General features: G+C 44.1%; 2 protein-coding genes across 2 annotated transcripts in view; one reads left to right on the top strand and one right to left on the bottom strand.

Annotated features, from left to right (window-relative positions):
* LOC144892202 (uncharacterized) overlaps positions 1-27,081 on the top strand; it is a 997,431-nt gene that overhangs the window by 39,369 nt on the left and 930,981 nt on the right. The gene's annotated exons all lie outside the window — the stretch shown is intronic.
* Positions 1-27,081, bottom strand: part of LOC137427973 (plakophilin-1) — a 49,205-nt gene that overhangs the window by 14,674 nt on the left and 7,450 nt on the right. The window contains exons 3-11 of the mRNA XM_068117846.2: positions 25,313-25,494; positions 14,548-14,683; positions 12,184-12,315; positions 11,762-11,973; positions 11,294-11,429; positions 7,717-7,927; positions 2,006-2,153; positions 579-690; positions 270-410 (exon numbers count right to left, since the gene is read on the bottom strand). Of these exons, the coding sequence (XP_067973947.2) occupies positions 270-410; positions 579-690; positions 2,006-2,153; positions 7,717-7,927; positions 11,294-11,429; positions 11,762-11,973; positions 12,184-12,315; positions 14,548-14,683; positions 25,313-25,494 (1,410 nt within the window). The remainder of the gene's footprint in view (positions 1-269; positions 411-578; positions 691-2,005; positions 2,154-7,716; positions 7,928-11,293; positions 11,430-11,761; positions 11,974-12,183; positions 12,316-14,547; positions 14,684-25,312; positions 25,495-27,081) is intronic.

The following is a 27,081-nucleotide window of genomic DNA, read 5'->3' as shown; positions in this document are numbered from 1 at the left end:
AAGCATTTCTCACGAAACCTTTTGGTGGACATTCTCAAGTTTGTTTTCGCCAACACACGACTCACAATCCAAGTGGGTCATTGAGCGATCAATAACTTGCTCCACATCATATCAGTCTAGCTCATCTATCAGTAACTTGCATTCCCACCATCGGTACGTATGTCTGTCTCTCAGTCCCATTATTCATCCCTTCTACGAGTGCAAGACCAGAGAGGAGGCGGTAGAAGACAGAGACCACCGAAGACAGAACGGCAAGGAACGAAGGTGACCTTGGGTAGAGTATTTTTAAAGAGCGAAGGAGAGCGACGTGGTTGCCCAGGGACACAGGCTGCAGACATTTCCGGTTCATAACTGATGTTCCTCAGTGTACAGACACTGTGCTCCAAAGTGTTGAGGCTGTAGTCCGGATCCTGGAAGGATAAAAGCATGGACAGGAAGTCATTCTGAGAGAGAAAAAGAGGGACGCAAGGAAGGTGCAGACTAATTTAAGAAAGATTATGAATGAGGTAAAATTATATTGGAGTGAAAGAAAAGCAATTGATGAAAAACAAGGAGGACAGGAGTTGAGGTGTTCAAACCTGATGAGCATCGTGGTGCCAGTCACGCTCACTCCATGAAACCAGGGAGTCCACGAGGTCTGCATCTTCCAAAATGAGTCGCCTACTGAGCGGAAGTGCTGATGATAGGTTTCTTGGGTTCAAGGAGACAAGATGGAAATATGAGGGAATGCTGTTGGGGATTTTAGACAAGTTGGTAAAACAATTACTGAAACCAGGGAAGTGGAGGATAGAGGAGATGAGGAAGATTCATGAAAGGTAGTCGGCCCTTCACAAGGTCTCATTCGAGGAGCCTGAGTGCAACTTCTCAACATTTGTGTCTCAACCGCGGAACTATCAGGTTCTGTTGCTTCATTGTGGTACTACGTTCACACAAGATTTGGTTGGGGGAGGCGGTGTTTTGTTCCAAGGATCCCAAATGGGGGATCCTGTGCCATCCTCCTCTATCCCCGTATAATAGTTTGTAGGTTCAAAGAAGATGTTATAGAGAGCTTCATAAGCGAACCTCTATGCCAATTGCATGCATATGTAAATCCATTCAAAATTTTATGTAAATCCATTTATAAGTTCACTTTCATTTCAAATTTCATGAAAAAAAAATTCAAATTTTTCCCCATTCCCTTGGGAACAAAATTTCATGTTGTCATTTGAAATGTCCCTTCCATGATCCGCCATCTTGTCCCTTCCATGATCCGCCATCTTGTCCCTTCCATGATCCGCCATCTTGCTCACGTGATCTTGCTTTGGTCTGGCGCGACCGATAAATTATTTTCACCTGGTGATTAAAATCAATATATATATATATATATAAATGAATTCATTTATTCATTTATTGTTCATTGTTCGCTTTTTCATAAAAGCATCTTGCTCATGTGATCTTGCTTTGGTCTGGCGTGACCGATAAATTATTTTCACCTGTTGATGAAAAAAATTTTCACCTGGTGATTAAAATCAATAAATTACAATACAGTACTGTACAGTACGGATTTTGAATTCGAAACCGATCATCATTTATGCCAGCTACACCTACTTCTTTTTTCCACCAGCTACACCGACTTCAGTTTTCCGCCAGCCACACCGACTTCATTTAAGCCAGGTACACCGATTTCAGTACGTACCTGCCAGTCGGACCTACGTAACTGGTCCAGTCGACTGGAAGTACAGACTATATAGCCTTCAGGAGGTAAGTCCTGCATTCTATCCCAATCTATCCATTCAATAAGATTAATTTGAATTTTAATTCTAAGCCCAAGATCAAACAACCTAGCCTAGCTAGGCCTAGGTCTACAGATGTTTGCGAGGGCTGCGTACTCGATCGACTGACCATTGTCGACGAAGCTCTCACTCCACGCAATGCGTATTCATATTAATGGCAATTTATGGGTAGGGCTTGCCTCCCAAATTTTCAATCACCACCTTTACTACTTTGACATAACCTTCTCCGTTACCTGAGGCATCCGGTCGAGTTATGTAGCAGTTCCATATCTTTCTTCGATTCCATCTGTGGGATGATTGCCCTTTTGCTCAAAGGCTGGAGCACGAGGTCCAACATTGGAGGTTTTAATTCCTCCAGAGAGGAGAGATTCCACAAAGTTCCTGAAACCATTGCAAGAGATATTAATATTCCAAACTTCTGAAAAGGAAAACAGGATTTAGCGTGACTAATTTCAGACTCGTTTTTTAGCATAGCCTCAATAATGGAGACTTGTTTATATGGTAGGCCTACTAACAGCGGTACCCAGTGTGGCCCGGTCTATTTCTTAGTGGGGGCCTAAAACGCTCCGCCACACCCACCTAAGAATAGGGTCGGGGATCATGTAATATTAGCTTTTGCATAAGCAACAAACGCTTCAGCACAATAGAGCAATTTCAGTGTGAAAACCCTCCCATCCACTTTCTGAATAATCCTCTCCAAGAAGTTCTGTCACTCAAGCTTTTGGGTCTCACTATTTGCCATGATCTTTCCTGGGAAAACCACATTTCAAATCTGGCCTCCAAAGCCAGTCGCCGACTGGGCATCCTCCGTCGTGCGAAGTCCTTCCTTGGCACACCTGAGCTCCTCACCACATACAAGGCTTTCATCCGCAGCTCTATGGAATACTGCTCTCCCCTCTGGGCTGGTGCTCCTGCCTCACACCTAGCTCGTCTTCACGCTGTTGAAACCAAAGCGTTCAGAATCATTGGAATCTCCCGCGATGAAGCCAACTCCAAGGGCCTTTCACTCACTCACCGCAGGCAGGTTGGTGGTCTTTCCGTCTTCTACCGACTCCTCTCCGGCCTTGCTCCCCCAGCTCTCTCTGGGCTCTGTCCCCCAAATATTCCTACAGGTCGCACAAGATCTGCCTGCAACCCTCTTATGGTTAAACTGCCAAAATCAAGACTTTCTGCTCACCTTCACTCCTTCATTCCTCTTTTCTCCCGCCTCTGGAACAAACTCCCTCACTCTCTTCAATCCCACTCCACCCTCCAGGTCTTTAAAACAGCTGTTCACCACCATCTCTTATCCTCCCCCATCCAAAACCTTGATCTTTTCTACCCCCGTTAATTTCGGTCCCCTTGTGTTTTATACCTCTCCCCCCTCCCCCCCCCCCCCCTTCCCATGCCTCCTGCCCCCAAGCCCTCTCCCTCCCACACTTCTCCCTGCTCTCAAATGTTGTGGTTGTGTGCTTCCCCTTCTCTCCCCATCTTGTCTTCCGCTCCCTCTTTTTGTATATTTTGTTTGTCTGGTTGATTTGTTTGTGAAATAAATTATAGCTCTTTCATGAGCCTCGATTCAGTATACAAAAAAAAACAAAAAAAAAAACCACAAACAAACTGATTGTTAAAATGATCATCAAATATCGAAAGCAGAGACGTTTATCGTCTCTTCCAACAAAATGGTACGTATAGGCCTTAGGCTTCATGCTTCACCTTCGGACTGCTTCGGACAAATTAAGCCCAGGTTTCTTAATACAGTAGTGTATCGTTTCAGTTGTATCGTTTTCGTAATAGTAGTAATAATAATAATAATACAGGAAATATGACCATAACACTTTAATCCCAATGTCGGGAATACAAAGTTGATGAATTGAAGCGGTGTATGGTTCATGATTCCATGATAAGTGGTGTACGGTACTAACAACCGCGGAAGTAAGGAATTCGCCTCGGTTTTTTGATAGCATGTTATTAACCCAACCCTGTGGGGTATATAGATTACAGTAGATCTTCCCTCATTTTCTGTAAGTAAAACTTACCTCATGGATTCCGAGATTCCTCCAAATTTCTTTGTTCAATGTTACAAACACCATTAGCGACTGTTTAAAAAGCTAATCATGTGTGTTTGTGCTTTATAATATTTTACAATCCCGGCTACGCCGCTGTTGGACTTCCTATCTTGTTTTTTTCCGTTTTTGTTCCGTTACACGATCCCAGCAAAGATCATGGCACACGATCCATATTTAAAATGTTTTTTTCCGTTTTTGTTCCGTTACACGATCCCAGCAAAGATCATGGCACACGATCCATCTATCTATAATTCCAGTAATCTCTGTGTGTCTGTGTGTCTGTGACCGCTGTTTCTCGACAACCACGGGTCCGATCTAATTGAAACTTGCCAGATATATTGCTGGGGACCTGAGGATGTGCCTTTTCAAGGTTTCATATTAATCGGAGAAGTAGTTACCGAGCTATGTCCAAAAAACGATTCAACCAGTCAGAGAGCAGCGAGCTATCACGTGTGCCGAACGTGGCGAACAGACTCTGCCTCGGACGGCACATTTGAGAGCGTATTCATTTATTTCACGTTGGCAAACTATGTTGGCGTTAAACTATGTTTTAAAACTAATTAAAACTAATTTGCGATTCATCGTAACTGCGATATGCGACCTTCCGGACAGTCAAATGAGGACGTCACTTCCGGACTTACGGATAGTCATAGTGACGACGTACTGATGCTGAACGTGGCGAGCAGACGCTGTAAGGTACGATCGATTGTAGTACACGTTTATAATAACTCTGCCGATACAGGCCCGATTAACTGCAGCGCCATCCGAGCTGCAGCGTCGGGACGATACATTCATTGTACGGTCACATCACGCACTTACGGGCACGCCCATGGGCCCATGGGCACGCCCATGCATGCATGGGCGAAGACATTTTTTTTTTTTTTTTTGGCAAGGAACGGGCACCCACGTACGGGCACGTCCTAGTATTTAAAATGAACTTTGGTGTGTAAGCGTTTCGAACACCTTATGGCACCACCCTAATCACAGGCTGGACCCTTCCTCTAACATGTACCACCAGTTAATGAGTTAAGAGTTCGGATTCTCCATTATCACTTGCATCACTATCAGTGTCAAGGCCGTAACTGCTGTTCCACACGTATCTGGTGTTGGCTGTGCTTGTTTTCTGCAGAGGGAATCCTGTGTAAATAGTGTTGGAGGGACATGTGGTGACCACAGCTCAACCTGGTGAGGTGACTTTCATTACCCGACACAGAGACAGAGTTGCTTCTGGGGGGGGGGGGGGGGGGGGGGAGGGGCGGGCCGGGAGAGTAGTGTTTGGCGGGGGGGGTAGTGCTGCATTGAGGTAGTGGGGCGTGGAAGTGTATTGGGGGGGGGGGGGGGTACTGTTGGATTGAGGTAGTGGGGCATTGTGGAAGTGTTTAGGGGGTACTGTTGGATTGAGATAGTGGGGCATTGTGGAAGTGTTTAGGGGGTACTGTTGGATTGAGATAGTGGGGCATTGTGGAAGTGTTTAGGGGGTACTGTTGGATTGAGGTAGTGGGGCATTGTGGAAGTGTTTAGGGGGTACTGTTGGATTGAGATAGTGGGGCATTGTGGAAGTGTTTAGGGGGTACTGTTGGATTGAGGTAGTGGGGCATTGTGGAAGTGTTTAGGGGGTACTGTTGGATTGAGATAGTGGGGCATTGTGGAAGTGTTTAGGGGGTACTGTTGGATTGAGATAGTGGGGCATTGTGGAAGTGTTTAGGGGGTACTGTTGGATTGAGGTAGTGGGGCATTGTGGAAGTGTTTAGGGGTTACTGTTGGATTGAGATAGTGGGGCATTGTGGAAGTGTTTAGGGGGTACTGTTGGATTGAGATAGTGGGGCATTGTGGAAGTGTTTAGGGGGGTAGTGTTGGATTGAGATAGTGGGGCATTGTGGAAGTGTTTAGGGGGAACTGTTGGATTGAGATAGTGGGGCATTGTGGAAGTGTTTAGGGGGGTAGTGTTGGATTGAGATAGTGGGGCGTTGAGGTGTTTTGGGGGGTAGTGTTGGATTGAGGTAGTGGGGCATCGTGGAAGTGTTTCGGGGGGTAGTGTTGGATTGAGATAGTGAGGCGTGGAAGTGTTTGGGGGGTAGTGTTGGATTGAGATAGTGGGGCGTGGAAGTGTTTCGGGGGTAGTGTTGGATTGAGATAGTGAGGCGTGGAAGTGTTTCGGGGGGTAGTGTTGGATTGAGATAGTGGGGCGTGGAAGTGTTTCGGGGGTAGTGTTGGATTGAGGTAGTGGGGCGTGGAAGTGTTTCGGGGGGTAGTGTTGGATTGAGATAGTGGGGCGTGGAAGTGTTTCGGGGGTAGGGTTGGATTGAGGTAGTGGGGCGTGGAAGTGTTTCGGGGGGTAGTGTTGGATTGAGATAGTGGGGCGTGGAAGTGTTTCGGGGGTAGTGTTAGATTGAGGTAGTGGGGCGTGGAAGTGTTTCGGGGGGTAGTGTTGGATTGAGATAGTGGGGCATGGAAGTGTTTCGGGGGTAGTGTTGGATTGAGGTAGTGGGGCGTGGAAGTGTTTCGGGGGTAGTGTTGGATTGAGGTAGTGGGGTGTGGAAGTGTTTCGGGGGGTAGTGTTGGATTGAGATAGTGGGGCGTTGAGGTGTTTTGGGGGGTAGTGTTGGATTGAGGTAGTGGGGCGTTGAGGTGTTTTGGGGGGTAGTGTTGGATTGAGGAAGTGGGGCGTCGTGGAAGTGTTTTGGGGGTAGTGTTGGATTGAGATAGTGGGGCATGGAAGTGTTTGGGGGGTAGTGTTGGATTGAGATAGTGGGGCGTGGAAGTGTTTGGGGGGTAGTGTTGGATTGAGGTAGTGGGGCATGGAAGTGTTTCGGGGGGTAGTGTTGGATTGAGATAGTGGGGCGTTGAGGTGTTTTGGGGGGTAGTGTTGGATTGAGGTAGTGGGGCGTGGAAGTGTTTCGGGGGTAGTGTTGGATTGAGATAGTGGGGCATGGAAGTGTTTCGGGGGGTAGTGTTGGATTGAGGTAGTGGGGCATCGTGGAAGTGTTTCGGGGGTAGTGTTGGATTGAGATAGTGGGGCATTGAGGAGGTGTTTAGGGGGGTAGTGTTGGATTGAGATAGTGGGGCATTGTGGAGGTGTTTCGGGGAGTAGTGTTGGATTGAGATAGTGGGGGCATTGTGGAAGTGTTTCGGGGGGTAGTGTTGGATTGAGATAGTGGGGGCATTGTGGAGGTGTTTCGGGGAGTAGTGTTGGATTGAGATAGTGGGGCGCTGTGGAAGTGTTTCGGGGGGTAGTGTTGGATTGAGACAGTGGGGCATTGTGGAGGTGTTTCGGGGGGTAGTGTTGGATTGAGATAGTGGGGCGTTGTGGAGGTGTTTTGGGGAGTAGTGTTGGATTGAGATAGTGGGGGCATTGTGGAAGTGTTTCGGGGGGTAGTGTTGGATTGAGATAGTGGGGCGTTGTGGAGGTGTTTTGGGGGGTAGTTTTGGATTGAGATAGTGGGGCATTGAGGAGGTGTTTAGGGGGTTAGTGTTGGATTGAGATAGTGGGGCATTGTGGAGGTGTTTCGGGGGGTAGTGTTGGATTGAGATAGTGGGGCGTTGTGGAGGTGTTTTGGGGGGTAGTGTTGGATTGAGGTAGTGGGGCATTGTGGAGGTGTTTCGGGGGGTAGTGTTGGATTGAGATAGTGGGGCGTTGTGGAGGTGTTTTGGGGGGTAGTGTTGGATTGAGATAGTAGGGCATTGTGGAGGTGTTTCGGGGGGTAGTGTTGGATTGAGATAGTGGGGCGTTGAGGTGTTTTGGGGGGTAGTGTTGGATGGAGATTGTGGTTAAGCAACCCAAGATGTCAAAACTTAACATGTGCAAAATGCTTTTAAATTAACTAATTGAATGATTGATCAAGTGGAAAAAGGAAACAGACAAGTTATACCTCGAAAATCAGCCTTATTCACTGTACCTGTGACCTGACATAAGGTCTCTGCATCACCACTGTTTGTTAGAACCTCAGACAGGGCTTCGAGACCTCCAACTGCTTTGACTTCCATCTTGTTGTCATCGTCCTCGAACACAGCATTCCTCAGTGCCCCTCCGATGGCACGGTGTATCCTGGGCTGTCTGTAGACACCGAGGGCCTCGACGAGCTTTGCTATGCCATCCAAGCTTCGAAGCTGCGGGTGATAAAGTGGAAACAAAATTGGGTGTGTGACAAGGAAGAATCGATTAGATATTGGTGAGGACAGGTTGGGTGTGTGACAAGGAAGAATCGATTAGATATTGGTGAGGACAGGTTGGGTGTGTGACAAGGAAGAATCGATTAGATATTGGTGAGGACAGGTTGGGTGTGTGACAAGGAAGAATCGATTAGATATTGGTGAAGGACAGGTTGGGTGTGTGACAAGGAAGAATCGATTAGATATTGGTGAGGACAGGTTGGGTGTGTGACAAGGAAGAATCGATTAGATATTGGTGAGGACAGGTTGGGTGTGTGACAAGGAAGAATCGATTAGATATTGGTGAGGACAGGTTGGGTGTGTGACAAGGAAGAATCGATTAGATATTGGTGAGGACAGGTTGGGTGTGTGACAAGGAAGAATCGATTAGATATTGGTGAGGACAGGTTGGGTGTGTGACAAGGAAGAATCGATTAGATATTGGTGAGGACAGGTTGGGTGTGTGACAAGGAAGAATCGATTAGATATTGGTGAGGACAGGTTGGGTGTGTGACAAGGAAGAATCGATTAGATATTGGTGAAGGACAGGTTGGGTGTGTGACAAGGAAGAATCGATTAGATATTGGTGAGGACAGGTTGGGTGTGTGACAAGGAAGAATCGATTAGATATTGGTGAAGGACAGGTTGGGTGTGTGACAAGGAAGAATCGATTAGATATTGGTGAGGACAGGTTGGGTGTGTGACAAGGAAGAATCGATTAGATATTGGTGAGGACAGGTTGGGTGTGTGACAAGGAAGAATCGATTAGATATTGGTGAGGACAGGTTGGGTGTGTGACAAGGAAGAATCGATTAGATATTGGTGAGGACAGGTTGGGTGTGTGACAAGGAAGAATCGATTAGATATTGGTGAAGGACAGGTTGGGTGTGTGACAAGGAAGAATCGATTAGATATTGGTGAGGACAGGTTGGGTGTGTGACAAGGAAGAATCGATTAGATATTGGTGAAGGACAGGTTGGGTGTGTGACAAGGAAGAATCGATTAGATATTGGTGAAGGACAGGTTGGGTGTGTGACAAGGAAGAATCGATTAGATATTGGTGAAGGACAGGTTGGGTGTGTGACAAGGAAGAATCGATTAGATTTTGGTGAAGGACAGGTTGGGTGTGTGACAAGGAAGAATCGATTAGATTTTGGTGAAGGACAGGTTGGGTGTGTGACAAGGAAGAATTGATTAGATATTGGTGAAGGACAGGTTGGGTGTGTGACAAGGAAGAATTGATTTGATTTTGGTGAAGATCCGGATACGAGAAATTTTTTTATTTGAAAGTGATTCTTCGCCATTGAGAGATGGGGCCAAAAAAAAAAAACTAGGTGGACGAGTTGGTTAGGTGTCAAAAACAAGCCGATTCGATTTTGATTCAGGTCCAGAACCAGATCTGGCCTATCAGTGGGATACAAAATGTGAGGCGTCTAGCCTGGCGGAGGCGTGCTCTCTTCCGAGTCCCTTTCTAGTTTTAACTGATGTCATATTAAAACCTGTATGAAACATTCCAATCCGGATTCCGCTCCAACCACAGTACTGAAACTGCTCTCCTCAAAATCACCAACGACCTTCTCCTCTCCTCTGACGCCGGCAACCTCAACATTCTCATCCTCCTCGACCTCAGCGCCGCCTTTGACACCATCAATCACACCATCCTCCTCACCCGACTTGAAACCACCTTTAACATTACCGGCACTGCCCTCTCTTGGATTAAATCATACCTCTCTGACAGATGCCAGTTCATCTCCATCAATAACTGCAAATCCCCCACTGCTCCCCTCCCCCAAGGTGTCCCCCAAGGTTCAGTTATTGGCCCCCTCCTCTTCATCCTGTACCTGTCCCCCCTTGGTCACTTAATCCGCCGTCATGGTCTCCAATTCCACTGCTTCGCCGATGACATCCAGCTTTTCATCTCCACCAAGTCCATCTCCACCGACACCCACTCTATCCTGACAAACTGCATCTCTGAAATAAAATCCTGGCTTCAAATCAACTTCCTCAAACTTAACTATGATAAATCTGAAATAATCATCATTGGCCCAAAAACGCTCACCAAATCCACCCATAACTTTGCCCTCAACATCGACGGTTTCCCAGTATCCACCTCCCCTCACATCCGGAATCTTGGCGTCATCTTTGACCAAACCCTCTACTTCGACAAATACACTAAACAGATCACAAAGACAGCCTTCTTTCACCTGAAAAACATCGCCCGTCTCTGTCCATCCCTCTCCTCCACGGCTGCAGAAACCCTCATCCACGCCTTCATCGCCTCCCGTCTGGACTACTGCAACAGCCTCCTCTATGGTTCACCCTCAATAATCACCAATAAACTCCAATACATTCAGAACTCCGCTGCCCGTCTACTCACCCATTCCCGGACCCGTGACCACATCACCCCCGTCCTTTACAAGCTTCACTGGCTCCCCATCCCCCAGAGAATCCAGTACAAAATGCTCCTCTTGACCTACAAAGCCCTCCATGACCTGACCCCATCCTACCTGGCTGACCTCCTCTCCAGACACACTCCCACCCGCAACCTCCGCTCTGCTGGTACCAACCTCCTGACCCCCCCCCCCCCCCCATCCGGACCAAATTCAGATCCTGGGGGGACAGGGCCTTCTCCATCGCTGCTCCCACCCTCTGGAACTCACTACCTCACACCATCAGAGACTCCTCCTCACTCACCACATTCAAAACATCACTCAAGACCCACCTGTTCAACACTGCATTCAACATTTAACCCACAGCATTTAACCCCTGACTATCTCTTCTCCTTCTCCTTCCTTTTGCTTTGATTATTTACCTATTGATTTTAGTCTTTTTGCACCTGTTTTTTGTACTCTGTCAAAGCGTCTTTGGGCTTCTTGAAAAGCGCTATATAAAATAAATGTATTATTATTATTATATTAATCAGTCGGATAAAAATTAAATTTGAACTCGATCTTTCCAAATTCCCCTGGTTTGGTGGACAGAAGATGGAGACCATGGCATTCCCCTCGATCTAATGCCGCCAAATGAATGGTAACGTTTGCTCGTCGACCTGAAATATTACCACTGTGCCTTTTGGAAAACTAGGCCAGAGCGTCTTTGATTTGAGTAAATCCCTGTCCAAATCTACAGGATTCCACATCCACACCTTTGTGGTGAATGCACACCAAATTAGTCATCGAATATCCTGGTCAAGTGTGCATTTGATCGGATAAGTGGGACTCGACCAATGACTCCGCATTTGGCTACCTTCAGGGAGTCATGGAAGGGAAAGGAGAACAATCACATCGCTGGGAACTGCCTCCAAGTGTGGCACGTGGAGGGTACCTCATATTTGTTTCCTTGGTTCCTGAAGCAGGCTTGCTGGATGTACAAGGCCCCCTGCTCAACGTCCTGTGTTCCTGGTGGCTTTGAGGCAACAATCCATACAGCCTTCTCCAAAGTCATTCCATCTTCGAAAAACCTGGGGCAAAGAGGGTTTCTCGATCTCAACCGCACTCAACGGGAACATTTTGAACGATCTTCCATCAAACCGGTTAATTCACAAATCCTTCATTGACACCCATAATGTTCATAACTATAGTGTTCTTCAACCTTAACAAGCACGTGCTTAGGTGTGGCAAGCACCTGTTCTCGCTCTTCCAGGAGCCTCGACTATGTATCCAAATCTGCCCATAAAAAACCATAACTACCATACGTCATCTTCATCCCCGCCTACATCATCATATAATCTTCATTCTCAGAACCTTTTCTCTTTCAAGGAGCTAGTTCATCCATCCCCAAGACAATTCTTACCTTTCTTTACCTGGGGTCATACCATAACCATATATTCCCTTCCTGGTGGTGCTGCCATCGCTGAATGTGTAACCATCTGAACGTGTGACTTTTATCTTTGTTGACGTCACAGAGCCATCTACTATGCTCTGCCGAACTTCCACTTCCTGCTGCTGTTTTTCTATTTGCTTGCAATCGTCATCCACGGATGGGACTTGAGGCAGTTGCACAACCTGGAAGTAAAAACGACGCATGTAATCGTGACCAGAAGACTTCTCCATTTCTACTTGAGGCCTTGTTCTGACCAACAACAATAAGGCAAAGTTATTGTGAGTGAACCCAGAAACATGTTCTCTTCATAGACAAATGCGCAAGTTGGTGGATTAGCTGATGCACCATCGTACTCAGGACCGGTGATGTATTGTTACCATGGATAGTCTTACCCCCATGTTTTCATCAACGTTGACCCCCGCGCCCACAGAGACTCCATTTTGTTGGCCAATGCATTTTGTCTTCAACTTCAAGCCCCATCCATTTTTCATTGACCCGTAGTCTTGCTGTTCGTTGCGCTTGATCTTCAACATCAAATATGTAATTAGGAAACACAGATAGACACAGGGAAAGATGAATGTCTGGTCATTCTATAATTACTCCCGCCAGGAAGTAATGCATTCACTCGTGTCCGTGTGTGTGTGTGTGTGTGTGTGTGTTTGTGAACAAGATATCTGGAAAAGTTCTGAACGGATTTGGATGAAAGTTGGTGGGATGATTGCACTTGGGGTAAGGAAGAATTGATTAGTTTTTGGTGAAGCTCAGGATATTAATCCGGATCCAGGAATTTTTTGAAGGATTTTTTTACCATTGGAAGATAGGGCTCATTTTTTTTAACATTATCTTCTATATATTCTATATTTAACATTGTGATATGAAAATAGTTTTCATATTTGTGGTAAATATAGTTTAAACTCGTGGTTATGCGTTAGAGCGGTGTATTTTTTTTAGCAGCGTCGTCTTCAATGTTAATTATTATTCTTTTCTAATAAAGACATATTCTGTCATTTTAAAACCACCAAAGTGTGTATTCGGTTTCCCGGTTTCATAAAATGTATCGTTTGATACGAATAATGCTTTAAAACTGTTTTTTTTTTGTTGTTTTTTTACCTCAGAAGAGATATCAACATTTAGCTCAGCGAATGTCATTCGTGGTGTCAGTATTTGATGAACTTATAAAGACTTAGTTCCAGATTTGTCAATGGCTGAGGTATATTAACAAACGAATAAAACAGATTTGGCAAAATTCCAACTTTTAAAAAAAAGATCCCATATTCACCCAGGTTGTGAGAGGCTGAAGAAGAAGAAACCTCGCATGGGCTTCCCAGACCAAATAAATAATTCTGGTTCTGGCTCTGCGATTTTCAGGTTTATTACTCCCACCAGGGAGTAATGCATTGATCGTGTCCGTCCGTCCGTGTGTGTGTGTGTGTGTGTGTGTGTGTGTGTGTGTGTGTGTGTGTGTGTGTGTGTGTGTCCATCCGTGTGTGTGTGTGTGTGTGTGTGTGTGTGTTCGTATGTTCGTGTGTTTGTGAACAAGATATCTGGAAAAGTTCTGAACGTATTTGGATGAAAGTTGGTGGGATGATTGCCCTTGGGGTAAGGAAGAATTGATTAGTTTTTGGTGAAGCTCAGGATATTAATCCGGATCCAGGAATTTTTTGAAGGATTTTTTTACCATTGGAAGATAGGGCTCATTTTTTTTTTACATTATCTTCTATATATTCTATATTTAACATTGTGATATGAAAATAGTTTTCATATTTGTGGTAAATATAGTTTAAACTCGTGGTTATGCGTTAGAGCGGTGTATTTTTTTTAGCAGCGTCGTCTTCAATGTTAATTTTATTTTTTTTCTAATAAAGACATATTCTGTCATTTTAAAACCACCAAAGTGTGTATTCGGTTTCCCCGTTTCATAAAATGTATCGTTTGATACGAATAATGCTTTAAACCTTTTTTTTTTTTTTTTTTTTTTTTTTTAACCTCAGAAGAGATATCAACATTTAGCTCAGCGAATGTCATTCGTGGTGTCAGTATTTGATGAACTTATAAAGACTTAGTTCCAGATTTGTCAATGGCTGAGGTATATTTATAACAAACGAATAAAACAGATTTGGCAAAATTCCAACTTTTTTTTAAAAGATCGCATATTCACCCAGGGTTGAGAGGCTGAAGAAGAAGAAACCTCGCATGGGCTTCCCAGACCAAATAAATAATTCTGGTTCTGGCTCTGCGATTTTCAGGTTTATTACTCCCGCCAGGGAGTAACGCATTCGATCGTGTCCGTCCGTCCGTGTGTGTTTGTATGTTCGTGTGTTTGTGAACAAGATATCTGGAAAAATTCTGAACGGATTTGGATGAAAGTTGGTGGGATGATTATCCTTGGGATAAGGAAGAATTGATTAGTTTTTGGTGAAGTTCAGGATATTATTCCCGATCCAGGAATTATTTTTGGAAATTTTTTTTGGAAAGATTTTTTCTGTTTTACTGCATTAAAGCTTTTATTCTTATTCTTAAATGATGTTTTTCTCCTCCAATTCCGAGATATATCAAAATAAATTATCTGACAGTTTGGGCTTACTTTCTTTTTCATTTATTGTTTTGGGGAGAGGGGATGTTAAACAAAACGTATTATTCCAACTAAACCCACGGCGGGAGTATGCGCTCCACTGAGTGGCGTTCTAGTTCCTTCTACATCTTAAAGCAGAATTTGGGATTGAGTTGTGTCCATTTGTTGACGGACGGTCGCTTACCTGTTGGACACTCACCATGGAGTGACGATTTCCAACGGTGTCCGTTGCAACGTTTATTCGTGAAGTTACCATTCGTGAATCGCTGGCTTCCGCCTGGTCTTCATTGACCACCTTGATGACTCGCTCGAACAAGAGTCTGCCACAGTTGATGACACAAACAGGCTCATGAAAGAAAAGTCACGTGACAAAGAGACTATCACAAAGTTTGCCTTAAGTTGCCCACTCCCTTGTTGAAGATCAGTAAGGTTCATCACCCTGAGCGTGTGACAATGAAATCGGATAGTCATGACCGCGGGAAGTTTTCTTTTTGCTCATTAGACATCTATCTATAATTCCACTAATCTCTGTGTGTATGCGACCGCTGTTTCTCGACAACTACCGGTCCGATATACTTGAAACTTGCCAGGTATATTGCTGGGGACCCGAGGATGTGCCTTTTCAAGGTTTCATATTAATCGGACAAGTAGTTACCGAGCTATGTCCAAAAAACGATTCGACCAATCAGAGAGCAGCGAGCTACCGAGCTATGGCGATTTAGCCGTTCGCCGTTCGCTTTGGCTTTGCGAATGGACCAAACCATTTCATGTAAATAGAGGGGGGGGGGGGGTTCTACCGTACTCGCAAGCCGTTCGCTTTGGCTTTGCGAATGGACCAAACCATTTCATGTAAATAGAGGGGGGGGGGATATAATTTTAGATATATATATAGTACGGGCATGCCCTAGTTCTTTCTAATTTTAACATTCACTTTGCTCGTCTTTCTGCAAACTCTTTTCCCCTTTCCCTTCTTACCCTGCACACGCGTAGCAAATAGCATGGTTAAGCAATTGCGTCACTGTGTCTACACACGTTATTTTATGATCAAGGAATTACTTGTGTGATGAAATTTCAATTGAATGTTATATTTTGAACACCAGATGTTTTAACAGCACAAGAGTTTAGTGAGGGCCTCATCTAGAATATTGTGTGCAGTTCTGGTCACCACGACTCAGGAAGGACCATATAGCGGCCATAGAGAGGGTTCAGAACAAGAGGGCAACTGGATTGATTCTGGGCCTAGCAAGCAAGCTGATTGACTTAGCTATCAGGAGCGGTTGAAGGTGACAAGGAGGCGGTTACGAGGGGATATGGTGGAGAAGGGTAACGACAACATAAGTGCAGAAGAGTTCTTCAGAATAATAGACAACTAGCTGAAACCCGTGGAACATCCACGGAAGGGAGGATGTGGTGTATGGATAGAGTGTACCATTATGGATGGCATAGGGGATTTGCTTGTCCGAGTAAGAGTTAGGAAGAAAGATGAGAATGAAGAGTGCGTATATGAACAACGTATTTATTGCAATCTACTTAAATGACAACGCTACGATATACTTTTGAAAAATGAATGGATTCGTAATAGGAATCGGCATAGCACCACTCTGGGATTGTCCACTCAGTGGACGGCTTGCTGTCGCCTTCGCCTGTCCAATCAGCGGACGGCTTGCTTCGCCTTCACCCAGCAGACGCCAATATGATGGCGTCGTAAGATGGCGTCGTATCGGCAGTTAATCGGATGCTTTTGGGCCCCAACGTCGGCTAATTCAGATTTTTCGAGTATGTCTGTACGTGATAAACAAAGAGCGCGGTTCGTAGATCGTAAATCCATTAGTGCCGTGGGCATCGGGTCACTGGGTGCGGCATAAAAGGGATAACAAAGTCGAGTCCTTACGGTATTATAATAGACAATGATCGGGCCAGGGGACACAGCCGGAGAATGAAGAAGATCAATGTTAAGATGGTGGCAAGCAAGGTAAGAGGTCTTTCACTCACTAGTTCATGCATGGAATGGTCTCCCTGGAAAGGTCGTGGCAACAGAACTGTAGATAAGTTTAAATTGGAATTTGATAGGTACCTGGAAGTATTGGACATAGAGGTGTATACGGATATTGACAGGACTTTTAGATAGCTTGAGTATGGTTCGATGGTTGTGCGCATCTCTGCGGAGTGTTGATTATGCGAATCTCGTCAAGGGGTAGTGTGTGGTTTATGTGCGTTTCTCACCTGAGAACCACCTTTGCCTCCTCCGGAAAGGAAAATAACAAAGTCCAGAAAAACTACAGAAAAAGAGGAAAAACTTTTTTTTGCACTTTCCTTTTTCTTATCTAAATTGGTCTGGTGTTGATATGGCCTCCTCCTGCGTCTGAATTCCTTGTGTATACATTGGCTCTGAATTGGTAAAATTGTACGGGATCTTGTCCCGATTGCGCATGCACAGAGACGGGTGAGGTGATATTTTTTCCTGTCTCCCTGTCTGGCAGGAAAACAAAATTCAAAATAATTCCAAACAGGAAACTTACTGTTTATAAGGACGTCATAAAGGACACAAACAACTGGCATGAAGAAGTAATGTAACATGTCAGATAAGGTGGTGTAAAAGACGCTGCATCAATCGCGGTGAACTTCCAAAAAAAGGTTTTGTTTTTCTACAGTTTTAAAATGTTTATTTTATTTATTTATTTATTTATTTATAATCTTTACTTTGTTTTATTTAATTATATACTTGAACACTGTAGAACACAAACCACGTTGTTGGCACTTTCCAAAACCTTCAGCTACGCAGGACAAGGACAAAATATTACATCCTTTTACACCATGTCGACCAATCAAATTTTACGCTCATGCTCTGTCTCAGCATTGGGGAATATCGAGATTCAGACAAAATGGCAGCTCATTGAGAATATAGATCACGCTCGGAAAGGCAAAGCAAGAGTTTCAAAACCCTCCTCGTGTCCTTTTTCTCAAGAGCAAGGTGTTCTATGAACTCTCTGGTACATTTTTAAAATCCTTTTTCCTCCTTTCCTTTTATCTGTTTTTATTAGTCTCTCTTTTTGTAAGTCAGTGTTTGCAAGGACACCAATAAACGCCACTTGGAAGGTGAAACTCGTACAAAGAAGAGGAAAGAGCAAGATACAACTGCTTGGTGGCCAGAAAGTCCCTTTACCCCTCTAAACCTTTAATATACCGTAACGTACTGGTTTTATTGCGCAGCATTTACAATAATTAAATAATCGGTCATTGTATCTGCATGGTGGGAGAGCACCCGGTACATGACGTTAAAGACTCAGTGGCTTTGTGGTTAAACATCCCACTCTGAATTTTGGAGGTTGGTGGTTCGAATCCTGGCTGAGTGATACCAACGACTTTTAAAATGGTAGGTGCTGCTTCCTTGCTTGGCGCTCAGCATTTAGAGGATAGAGTAGGGACAAACCCCATGGGTTGGCATCCAAGGGGAGGAGGAAATTTCCCCTCAAATGCCCTACTGATCGTAGAGAGAAAAGTGCCGTCACAATATGGTGTCACCAGTACCCACGGTGCCCCCAAAATATACGTCACTTCCACCAAGCTCAACGGCTGTGTTTGCCTGATCTGTGGGGACAATCTACTATAGAACAGAGATGTCTGTCTGTGTGTCGCCAATTTTCTCAAAGTTGACTGAACTGATCTTCGTCAAACTTTCAGACGTTCATCAATGAGTGTCTGGGAGTGTTTCAGGCCAAAAACAAACAAAAAAAAATTATGAAAAAAAAAAAAGATCGTATTTTGGGGGTTTTTTTTTTTTTTTTTTTGTATACAAGATCGAGGCTCGTGCAAGAGCTAACATTAATGACAAAAACAAACAAACGAATGCATAGGACATTATAAAGGGAGCCGGAGACAAGATGGGGAGAGAGGGGGAAGCACACAATTACAACATTTGAGAGCAGGGACATCGGGAGATCTGTGGGAGGGAGAGGGCTTTGGGGGAGGAGGCGTGGGAAGGGGGGTGAGGAGGCGGGAAAGGTATAAAACACATGGACACAGCTAGGACTTCCAGGAAAGAAGTCGGTATATATATAATCTATGTAAAAATTAAAATAAAAAAAAATCGCTCGATAATGCCTAAACATTTAAAAATTAATGACAGTTATACACAAGTACACATTCGCATAAATAAATGCAAAACAATCACCAGACATTTGAACACAAGTAATAAAACATTACCAGAAGCGGTCAAAGTTGGTGGTAAGGCCTCTTCTTCTCCCAGAACGTCATCATACTTGACTCAGAAACGTGATGAACGGCACATTCAGCAGCATAGTCACGTGAAAAAGTAAATACACCCCATGTAAAGTTTTGACTTTTTCAACATATTTCAACATACAGCTATTTGATCTTCATTTCAACAATATTGATAGATAAAGGTGATATAATATAACAAATATCATTCAACATTTACATTTTGTAGTCCATTGTATAATTAAAATAAACATAAATGCAAATTTCGCATGTGGAAAAAGTAAGTACACCCTTGGCTCTAATCGGTGGTATTGCCCCCTTTGGCAGAAACAACCTCAAGTAGGCGTTTCTTATAACTGTCTACCAGTCTCTGACATCGACTGGGAGAAATTTTTGCCCACTCCTCCATGCAGAATTCTTTTAGCTGTGCGATGTTTGAGGGGTTTCTTGCATGCACAGCTCGTTTCAAATCCCCTCACAACATCTCGATGGGATTTAGATCGGGGCTTTGACTTGGCCATTCCAGAACCCTCCATTTCTTTCTTTTCAGCCATTCCTTGGTGGATTTACTGGTATGTTTCGGGTCATTCTCATGTTGCAAGGTCCACCTTCGGTTGAGCTTCAACTTCTACGACAGATGGCCTCACATTATCCTCAAGCACCCTCTGGTACAATGAAGAATTCATAGTGGTTTATATGATGGTGAGCTGCCCAGGCCCTGATGCAGCAAAGCTGCCCCAAACCATAATATTTCCACCACCATGCTTTACAGTTGGTATCAGGTTATTGTGGTCAAATGCTGTCTTTGGTTTTCGCCAAACAAGTGTTCTGGTACTGTGGCCAAATAGCTCTACCTTTGACTCATCTGTCCAGAGCACATTGTTCCAGAAGTGCTGGTTTTTGCCTAGGTGTTCATTTGCAATCTTTAGTCTTGCCCTGATGTTCTTTCTGGACAGCAAAGGTTTCCTCCTGGCACACCTCCCATGTAGATCAAATTTGTGCAGCCTCTTTCTCATGGTAGACTCGTGCACTTTGACATCAACAGTGGCAAGAGCTACCTGTATGTCCCGTGATGACATTCTGGGGTTCTTAGAGACTTCTTTCAGCATCTTGCGGTCTGCTCTCGGGCTGAACTTGCTGGGGCGGCCTGGCCTGAACAAGTTGGCAGTTGTTTGGAATGTTCTCCACTTGTCGATGATCTTCCGGACAGTCGAATCATTGATTTCAAATTGTTTGGAGATCTTTTTAAATCCCTTCCCAGACTCGTAGGCATCTATAACCTTCTTTCTGAAGGCCTCAAAGAGCTCTTTTGATCTCGGCATGGTGACGCCGCACACTTCAACAACAAAGAGCAAACCAAACTAAATGTCTGAGGTTTAAATAAGACAGGTTCCTCCAAGATCCTCTCTAACAATGTTCTAATCATTTGCACCTGAGCTGGTGCACCTGATTCTAATTTTAGGTATTTGAAGTCGTGATAAATGTCGGGGTGTACTTACTTTTTCCACGTGCGAAATTTGCATTTATGTTTATTTTAATTATACAATGGACTACAAAATGTAAATGTTTCATGATATTTGTTATATTATATCACCTTTATCTGTCAATATTGTTGAAATGAAGATCAAATAGCTGTATGTTGAAATATGTTGAAATATGTTGAAAAAGTCAAAACTTTACATGGGGTGTACTTACTTTTTCACGTGACTTTATATTCAACGAAAAAGTAAAATGATGATTTGACATTTGTGATGAATTCTGATTTGGATGCAATTGCTTTCCTATCATATTTGTCCTCATTTCAAATGTTTTAGCGTTTCTTTTTCGCTTGAGCAACACCGGGTACTCCAGTTATAAACGCTTATATACTTTACTTGGGGTACAAATACAAATACAACTTTGTCTGGGGGTAACATAGGCTATGTGGCCACGGCTTCATTCGGGGGTCTGGGGGAGGGACCAGGAGAGGGGCGTACATTCTCTATGTAAATGTGTACCGTGGAGCGCTACCTGGTGATGGTGGCAGAGGGTATTACAATTTCCTTTTTTACCTGGGCAACACTGAGGTTAAAGCATTATTTGCAGTTAAATTTTTCCTCATTCCCTTTCCCCTCTCCCCCAAAACGGAGGGGCTTGTCAAAGCCACCCCTCCCCCCAAAAGATGTATATGTAGTATATCTTTGTCGTCCCTCTCCCCTAACTCCCCCAGCAAAGCCAGGTACTCCTGCTATTGCTCAATAATCAAGTTGGGACTACTCGTACAAGGTGGAATACATTGCTGATCCACATGGATTCAATAAAAGCGTGTATATTTAGTGCAGTGGTGGCTTGTTGGTCAGGAATCTGGATTGGTCTCCAAGGGGTTGTATATTCAACTCTACCAGAAGACAGCATATTGGGGATTTGCTTCGTCCTTTAACCTCAACCTCTTACCTCTTCATAAACCTCAATGTGTTGCCCCTTTTTACTCGGCAGATGGTGTAAGGTGGTGTAAGGAGCAGCAGGACTGTACGAGTTTACGAAAATGAAGATGAAGATTGGTGAGACCGTTTGGGTTGAGTGAGGTTAACAAGGGGAAGGTTGCTGAAGAAACTTGTGCAGACTAGAAGGCCCGAAGAGGGGTGGTTGATGGAGATATCTGGCAATATGAGAGACGATGGAAAATAGGGGACACCGATCTTTGTTTTGCTTCTTTTTTTGTAGGAGACTAGGCATTGCCAGGCCTAACAATCCGGTGTGGGTTGCCAAAGAACCTCAGGGCTTTGGTTTATCGAGACAGCATCAGGTGGGACACAAAAGCTCCAGAATGGTGCCACAGCCATACTCAACTAAAATTGAGAAGTTTAAACATTTCATACATTTAATTAATTGTACTTCAAGATGATATAGGGGAGGATTAGGTTTCAAAGTATTCCTTACAATGTAACAATAACAAACTGTGCATGATGTTTTACATGTGACAAGACATTCACTCATCACGAAAACCCAGAGGTCGCTGCCATCTCCTTGAGGGCTCCATTCATCCTTTGATCTACTAATCCACCATAAGTCCTAAACCAAAGGTGTTAACATATTTTGAATCTCTCACGATGAGTCCGAAGCACAAGGCCTGTTGCTTTAACAACATAACGAGCAGGTTGTTGATCTGTTTATTTTTTTTTTTACCGCCTCTCCTCCGGTCTCGGTCCTGTGTCCGAACCCTCTGACCTTCCACGGATATGGATCCTGCAGTATGTACACCTTCTTCCAGTAACTCCCTCCTTGTTACACCTTCGAGTGGACCGTACACCTCCACTCTTTTGCTCTTCTTTTCTCTTGTCTGTTGAACTGCCTTTCCGAGGCTCCTCAATGTCGCTCTTCCCTCAAGGGCCTCAATTAGGTGGTGCACCACCATCTTATGTCATCCTCCATCCCCACCAGGAACCTTTTCTACAAAAATGAACCCAACGCTTGCTCTGGTTATTGTGTTCCCTGTACTCTTCTCTCCCCTCTTTTCCTGTCCATTCGTTCCCTTGCTTGTTGAATCCAAACGTGGCCCCACCGTCATTTTGTCACCTCTTTTCTCTCCGTCACCTCGCTAATAAACGAGCCTCGATCTTGTATCAGAAAAGATAACTTTATCCCATGTACTCTATAACCCGACAGTTTACTCTTGAAAGTCAATCCATTCTTGAAGTTCTCAATTTTGAGACACCCGTCTCACCTGTTCAACATCATCTCAGATCACCACCCCTCCCCCCACCCCCCCCCCCCCCCATAAAAACACATGACCTTTTCTACCCCATTTATATTCCCCAACCTCCTTCCAAATTTCCAGTTTTTCCTTCCTGATTATTTTCCTTCTGTATCCATCTTGTCCATGTACATCCTCTACTGCCCCCCATTCCTCCCCACACTGTTACGGATTCGTCACTTCCGTTGTTGTGGTTCTCATCCACTGAAGACATTTTTGGTTGCATGTACTACTATTGTTGTCGTTTAAGTGAAATAGAGATTACTATTTTCAAAAGGTAAAAAAAGTTAATGTTTTAAAAGTAACCGGAACCGGACGAAGAGGAAGAAGAGGAAAAGGAGGCAGAGCGAGTGAGTCGGACAAGAAGCCGAGCTGCTTCGAGGTCTTGAGCAAACGTTGGTGAACGAGGGTCACGAGTGAACTTCGGGTTTCCCGGGAAAGGGATTCCTGCGACAGAGTTGTTATCGCTGTGACAGATCAACCTGCGTGTCAGGTTTTGTGGTTGATTCCGAAGAGAATCGTTGTTTGAGGGCAGTTGCGCCTCGAGAAGAGGCCCGTTGGCCGTTTTTGTCTCGCGCCTGATTTCGCATCACTCTGGGCTCTTTGCCTCGCTTCAACCATTTCACCGCATCCAGAAGTTAAGCTGGTGTGTGTGTGTAACGTGGATTTTGAGTGGAAATTTGCGGTTCGCTGTAAAGGGAGCCATTGAACGTCCATATCCAAAGGGGTGATTTCCCAGTCGCCTTGAGGGCACCTTTACGTATCTTTGGCAGCGTGACTGTCACTGTCAACCGAACGGGATTCTGATCTCGATTCGACATTTTTCTGACTATCACTGGAGCGTGGACCAACTTTGGCTTGAAGCCGGGATAGAGACATTGGGGATGTTCTTTTTGCTCACTTGGAGCACAGTGAGTTATATTGTACGAAACTGATGGTACCATCATAGGAATGATATATTTGTTGTACAATTGATTACTATTGTTTTTTGTACTGTTATTCTTGTGTGATCTTAATACAATACTTGTTTGTTGGTAACAATTGGTGTGGTTTCACCATTGATCTTTGACATACAGAATAACACATCTTTCTGCCGTGACTCCTCTCGGGGCTCGGAGGTACACCGTGACCGGGGTTTGAGGAGGAGCACGTAACAACACCCATTGTTTGTCCAGGTCTCCCTCTATTTTATCCCTCGTCCCTCCTGTTTGTGTCCCCCCACCCCCCTCTCTCTCTCCTGTTCCTTTTGTTCTGTTACGTCCTGCTCCGTTTAGTGTTCCAGCTCTTCCATGTGCCTTAACCTTGTATACAATTTTTTAAATCAAGTTTAAACCCATTTCCGAAACCATCTCAAAGTTCGATTTTAATCAACATTACCATCCATTTTTGTCTTCCTTTTTGGTTACTTTTGGTCACATTCACCACTTTCCATGTCAGATCAAGGTACTCCATCCGGTAAGAGCAACAGAAAGAACTAGATAATTCATAGAACACCTTACCCCATGCAGTCCTTAGGAAAAGGACTTGGGAAGAGTATTTTAAACTGTTCCTCTGCATTTTACACGAAAACAAACAGCGCTAGGCACCGCCATATTTGTCTGAATGCTAAATCTCAGTAATCTCACAGGTACTCTGCCCCCAGGGCATGGTACAGCTTGAATATTTTGTCCAAGTACTGCGAAACGGCTGTTTTTTGAAAGTGACAGAAAGGTGGTTTGTGTTCTACAGTGTTCAAGTGTATAATTAAATTGAAATAAAAGAAAGATTTTAAAAGTTGTATAAAAAAACCTTTTTTGGAAGTTCACCGCCATTGATGCAGCATCTTTTACACCACCTGATTTAGCACGTTCCTTTAGTTATTTGTGCCTATTGTATATGTCGTTTGTGGCATCCCTAAAACCAGGAGGTTCCCTTTTTGAAATGATTTTTAATTTTGTATGACTGCAAGGCAGACAGACATTACTCCCCTGTGGACATGTCCGAACGGGACGAGATTCCGTACAATTTGCCAAATTCAGAGGCAAGGTACTGTTAACCTGCAGGTTTGTGTTCCGATTCATGGTGTAGTGTTCAAAATGTGACATTCAATCGAAGTCAATTAGTTCCTAGATCATAGACTAGCGACTGTAGACACACAGACAGACAGAATGAATCAATAGCTTAACTCCGCTTTTCTCTTCGCCCACATGGGGTAATACCAAACGCAGCCTTTCGAGGCTTTTGACCAAAAACATCTGAACCATGTACTGTGAAAGCACTGAAATTGCCAAAATCAAGACTCTCTGCTCACCTTTACACTTTCATTCCTCTTTTCTCCCGCCTCTGGAACAAACTCCCTCACTCTCTTCAATCCCACTCATCCCTCCAGGTCTTTAAAACAGCTGTTCACCACCATCTCTTATCTTCCCCCATCCAAAATCTTGATCTTTTCTACCCCAGTTAATTCACCCCAGATCCACTTTTTTGAAATATCGACTTCTTTCCTGGAAGTTCTAGCAGTGTCCATGTGTTTTTTTAACTTCTCTCATCCTCCCTCCCCCTTCCCACGCCTCCTCCCCCCCCCCCCCCAAGCCCTCTCCCTCCCACAGATCTCCCGATGTCCCTGTTCTCTACTGTTGTACTTGTGTGCTCCCCTCTCTCTCCCCATCTTGTCTCCCGCTCCCTTTATCTTATGTTTTATGTGTCCGTTTGTCTTTTTGTGATTAATGTTAGCTCTTACACGAGCCTCGACCTTGTTTTTAAAATAAAAATAAAAAAAGGGTTAGAGGGAAAATGGCTCCTATCAAAGAACAGTGTTGTTTTAAAATCACAACGTCCAAGGGAGATGGTTCCTCAAATGATCTCATTTTTCAAACAAACACCTGAATCGGTTAATATAATCTGAGGGTAGTTTTGAGATATAACAAAGTTCCATCAATTGTGCACAAGTTTGGCCAAAATCCAATACATGTCCCCATGTGGGTGTGATCACATTGACAGCTCTGAGGTTGGTACCTACTTGGGTGTGGTGTTCATGTCATTCGCAATGTCGACACGTCTGGCGGGCTTATCGCGAGGTTGAATTTCATGGCCGTGCAATGTTCCGCCATCTGGGAACTGGAACAGGGACTCGCCACGACTGTAGGTGTTGAATCGGGACCCACCACGACCGTAGGACGTTGATTCTTGAAACATCCCTTCCTGCGCACAACATATCATATGTGGAGAGTTTGGCTAATGACAATTACAAAGTAGACAAGTCAGGAGACGACGATGGTTCACGAGCGAGCGGTATTCAATGACAAAGGACGGACTATAACCGAAACAGGCCCGGACAGGCCATGCCCGGAAATGTCAAAACGAAGGTTACTAACCTTGAAATGAGATAGAAAATAATGTATAATCAGTTATGAGGTTATTTAGCTACACAATACCGAAAATTCGGTTCGATTCCGACAACTTTGAAAATTTGACCTTTGTGACCTTGAAATGTCAAAACGAAGGCGACTGACCTTGAAATGAGATAGAAAATAATGTATAATCAGTTATGAGGTTAGTTAGCTACACAATACCGAAAATTCGGTTCGATTCCGACAACTTTGAAAATTTGACCTTTGTGACCTTGAAATGTCAAAACGAAGGCGACTGACCTTGAAATGAGATAGAAAATAATGTATAATCAGTTATGAGGTTAGTTAGCTACACAATACCGAAAATTCGGTTCGATTCCGACAACTTTGAAAATTTGACCTTTGTGACCTTGAAATGTCAAAACGAAGGTGACCGACCTTGAAATTAGATAGAAAATAATGTATAATCAGTTACGAAGTTAGTTAGCTACACAATACCGAAAATTCGGTTCGATTCCAACAACTTTTAAACTTTGACCTTTGTGACCTTCAAAGGTCAAAGGTCGAGGATTCTGAAATTTGTTGGAAAACTTGTATTTCATGATGTATGTGATAATATAAGATCATGTACGACATTTCACCCTATCAGGAAGCGAACAATGTCATAAAACCATCAAAAATCGACCTTTCTAAATTTCGTGACCTTGTGACCTTGACCTTGGAGCGAAAATGAAAAATCGAGCTCCGTGGGGCTGGACACATGACATTGGCCTAACCAAATACCGAAACCCCTGTCAAATTCCACCAAACCCCTCGGAGAAGATGTAGCTTGAACTCGATTACCCCCTAAAAAGACATCTTTTCTGGCGTGGCTCCGCCCACAATGGGCGCAATACGCCCACTCTAGGCAGGACACAAGTAGATCATGATATCAACCTCCCATACCACCCAAGTTTCATCAAGATCGGGTGATATAATCGGGTAGTTATGCTGCGGACAGACAGACACACACACACAGACAGACGCACACACATGACGAATATAGTGGTCACTTGATAACTCGTGAACCAATAATGACAATCGTTTTAGCTCTTATGAGAGCCTCGACTTGATATACAAAAAATATATATATCTACTTCCAGTAAAAAAAATTCCCAAGGGATAACTCCTTCTCTGCCATAGTGTCCCTGCAGCTCAGGATCTAGGAATTTAGAATTCGTCCAAAGCACAAATTTCGTACCCAGCGCTTTAAAATGGATTTTTCTTTTTGGGGGATTATCAGGCGTTTGTTGCCCAATCGTACAATACGTTATCGAGGCCATAATGCAGTAATCCCAAATGAAACCCCTGTGGAGGCGAAACGCCTCATTGAGCCTTTATCCGCACACGATGGATGCAGCAGTTGGATATGTCTTCGACTTTGTTCAAGGATAGAAGA

The sequence above is a fragment of the Myxine glutinosa genome, chromosome 5 (assembly GCF_964187855.1).
Source record: "Myxine glutinosa chromosome 5, kmMyxGlut1.1, whole genome shotgun sequence".
Lineage (NCBI taxonomy): Eukaryota > Metazoa > Chordata > Myxini > Myxiniformes > Myxinidae > Myxine > Myxine glutinosa.
This window is presented reverse-complemented; position numbering and strand designations above follow the sequence as displayed.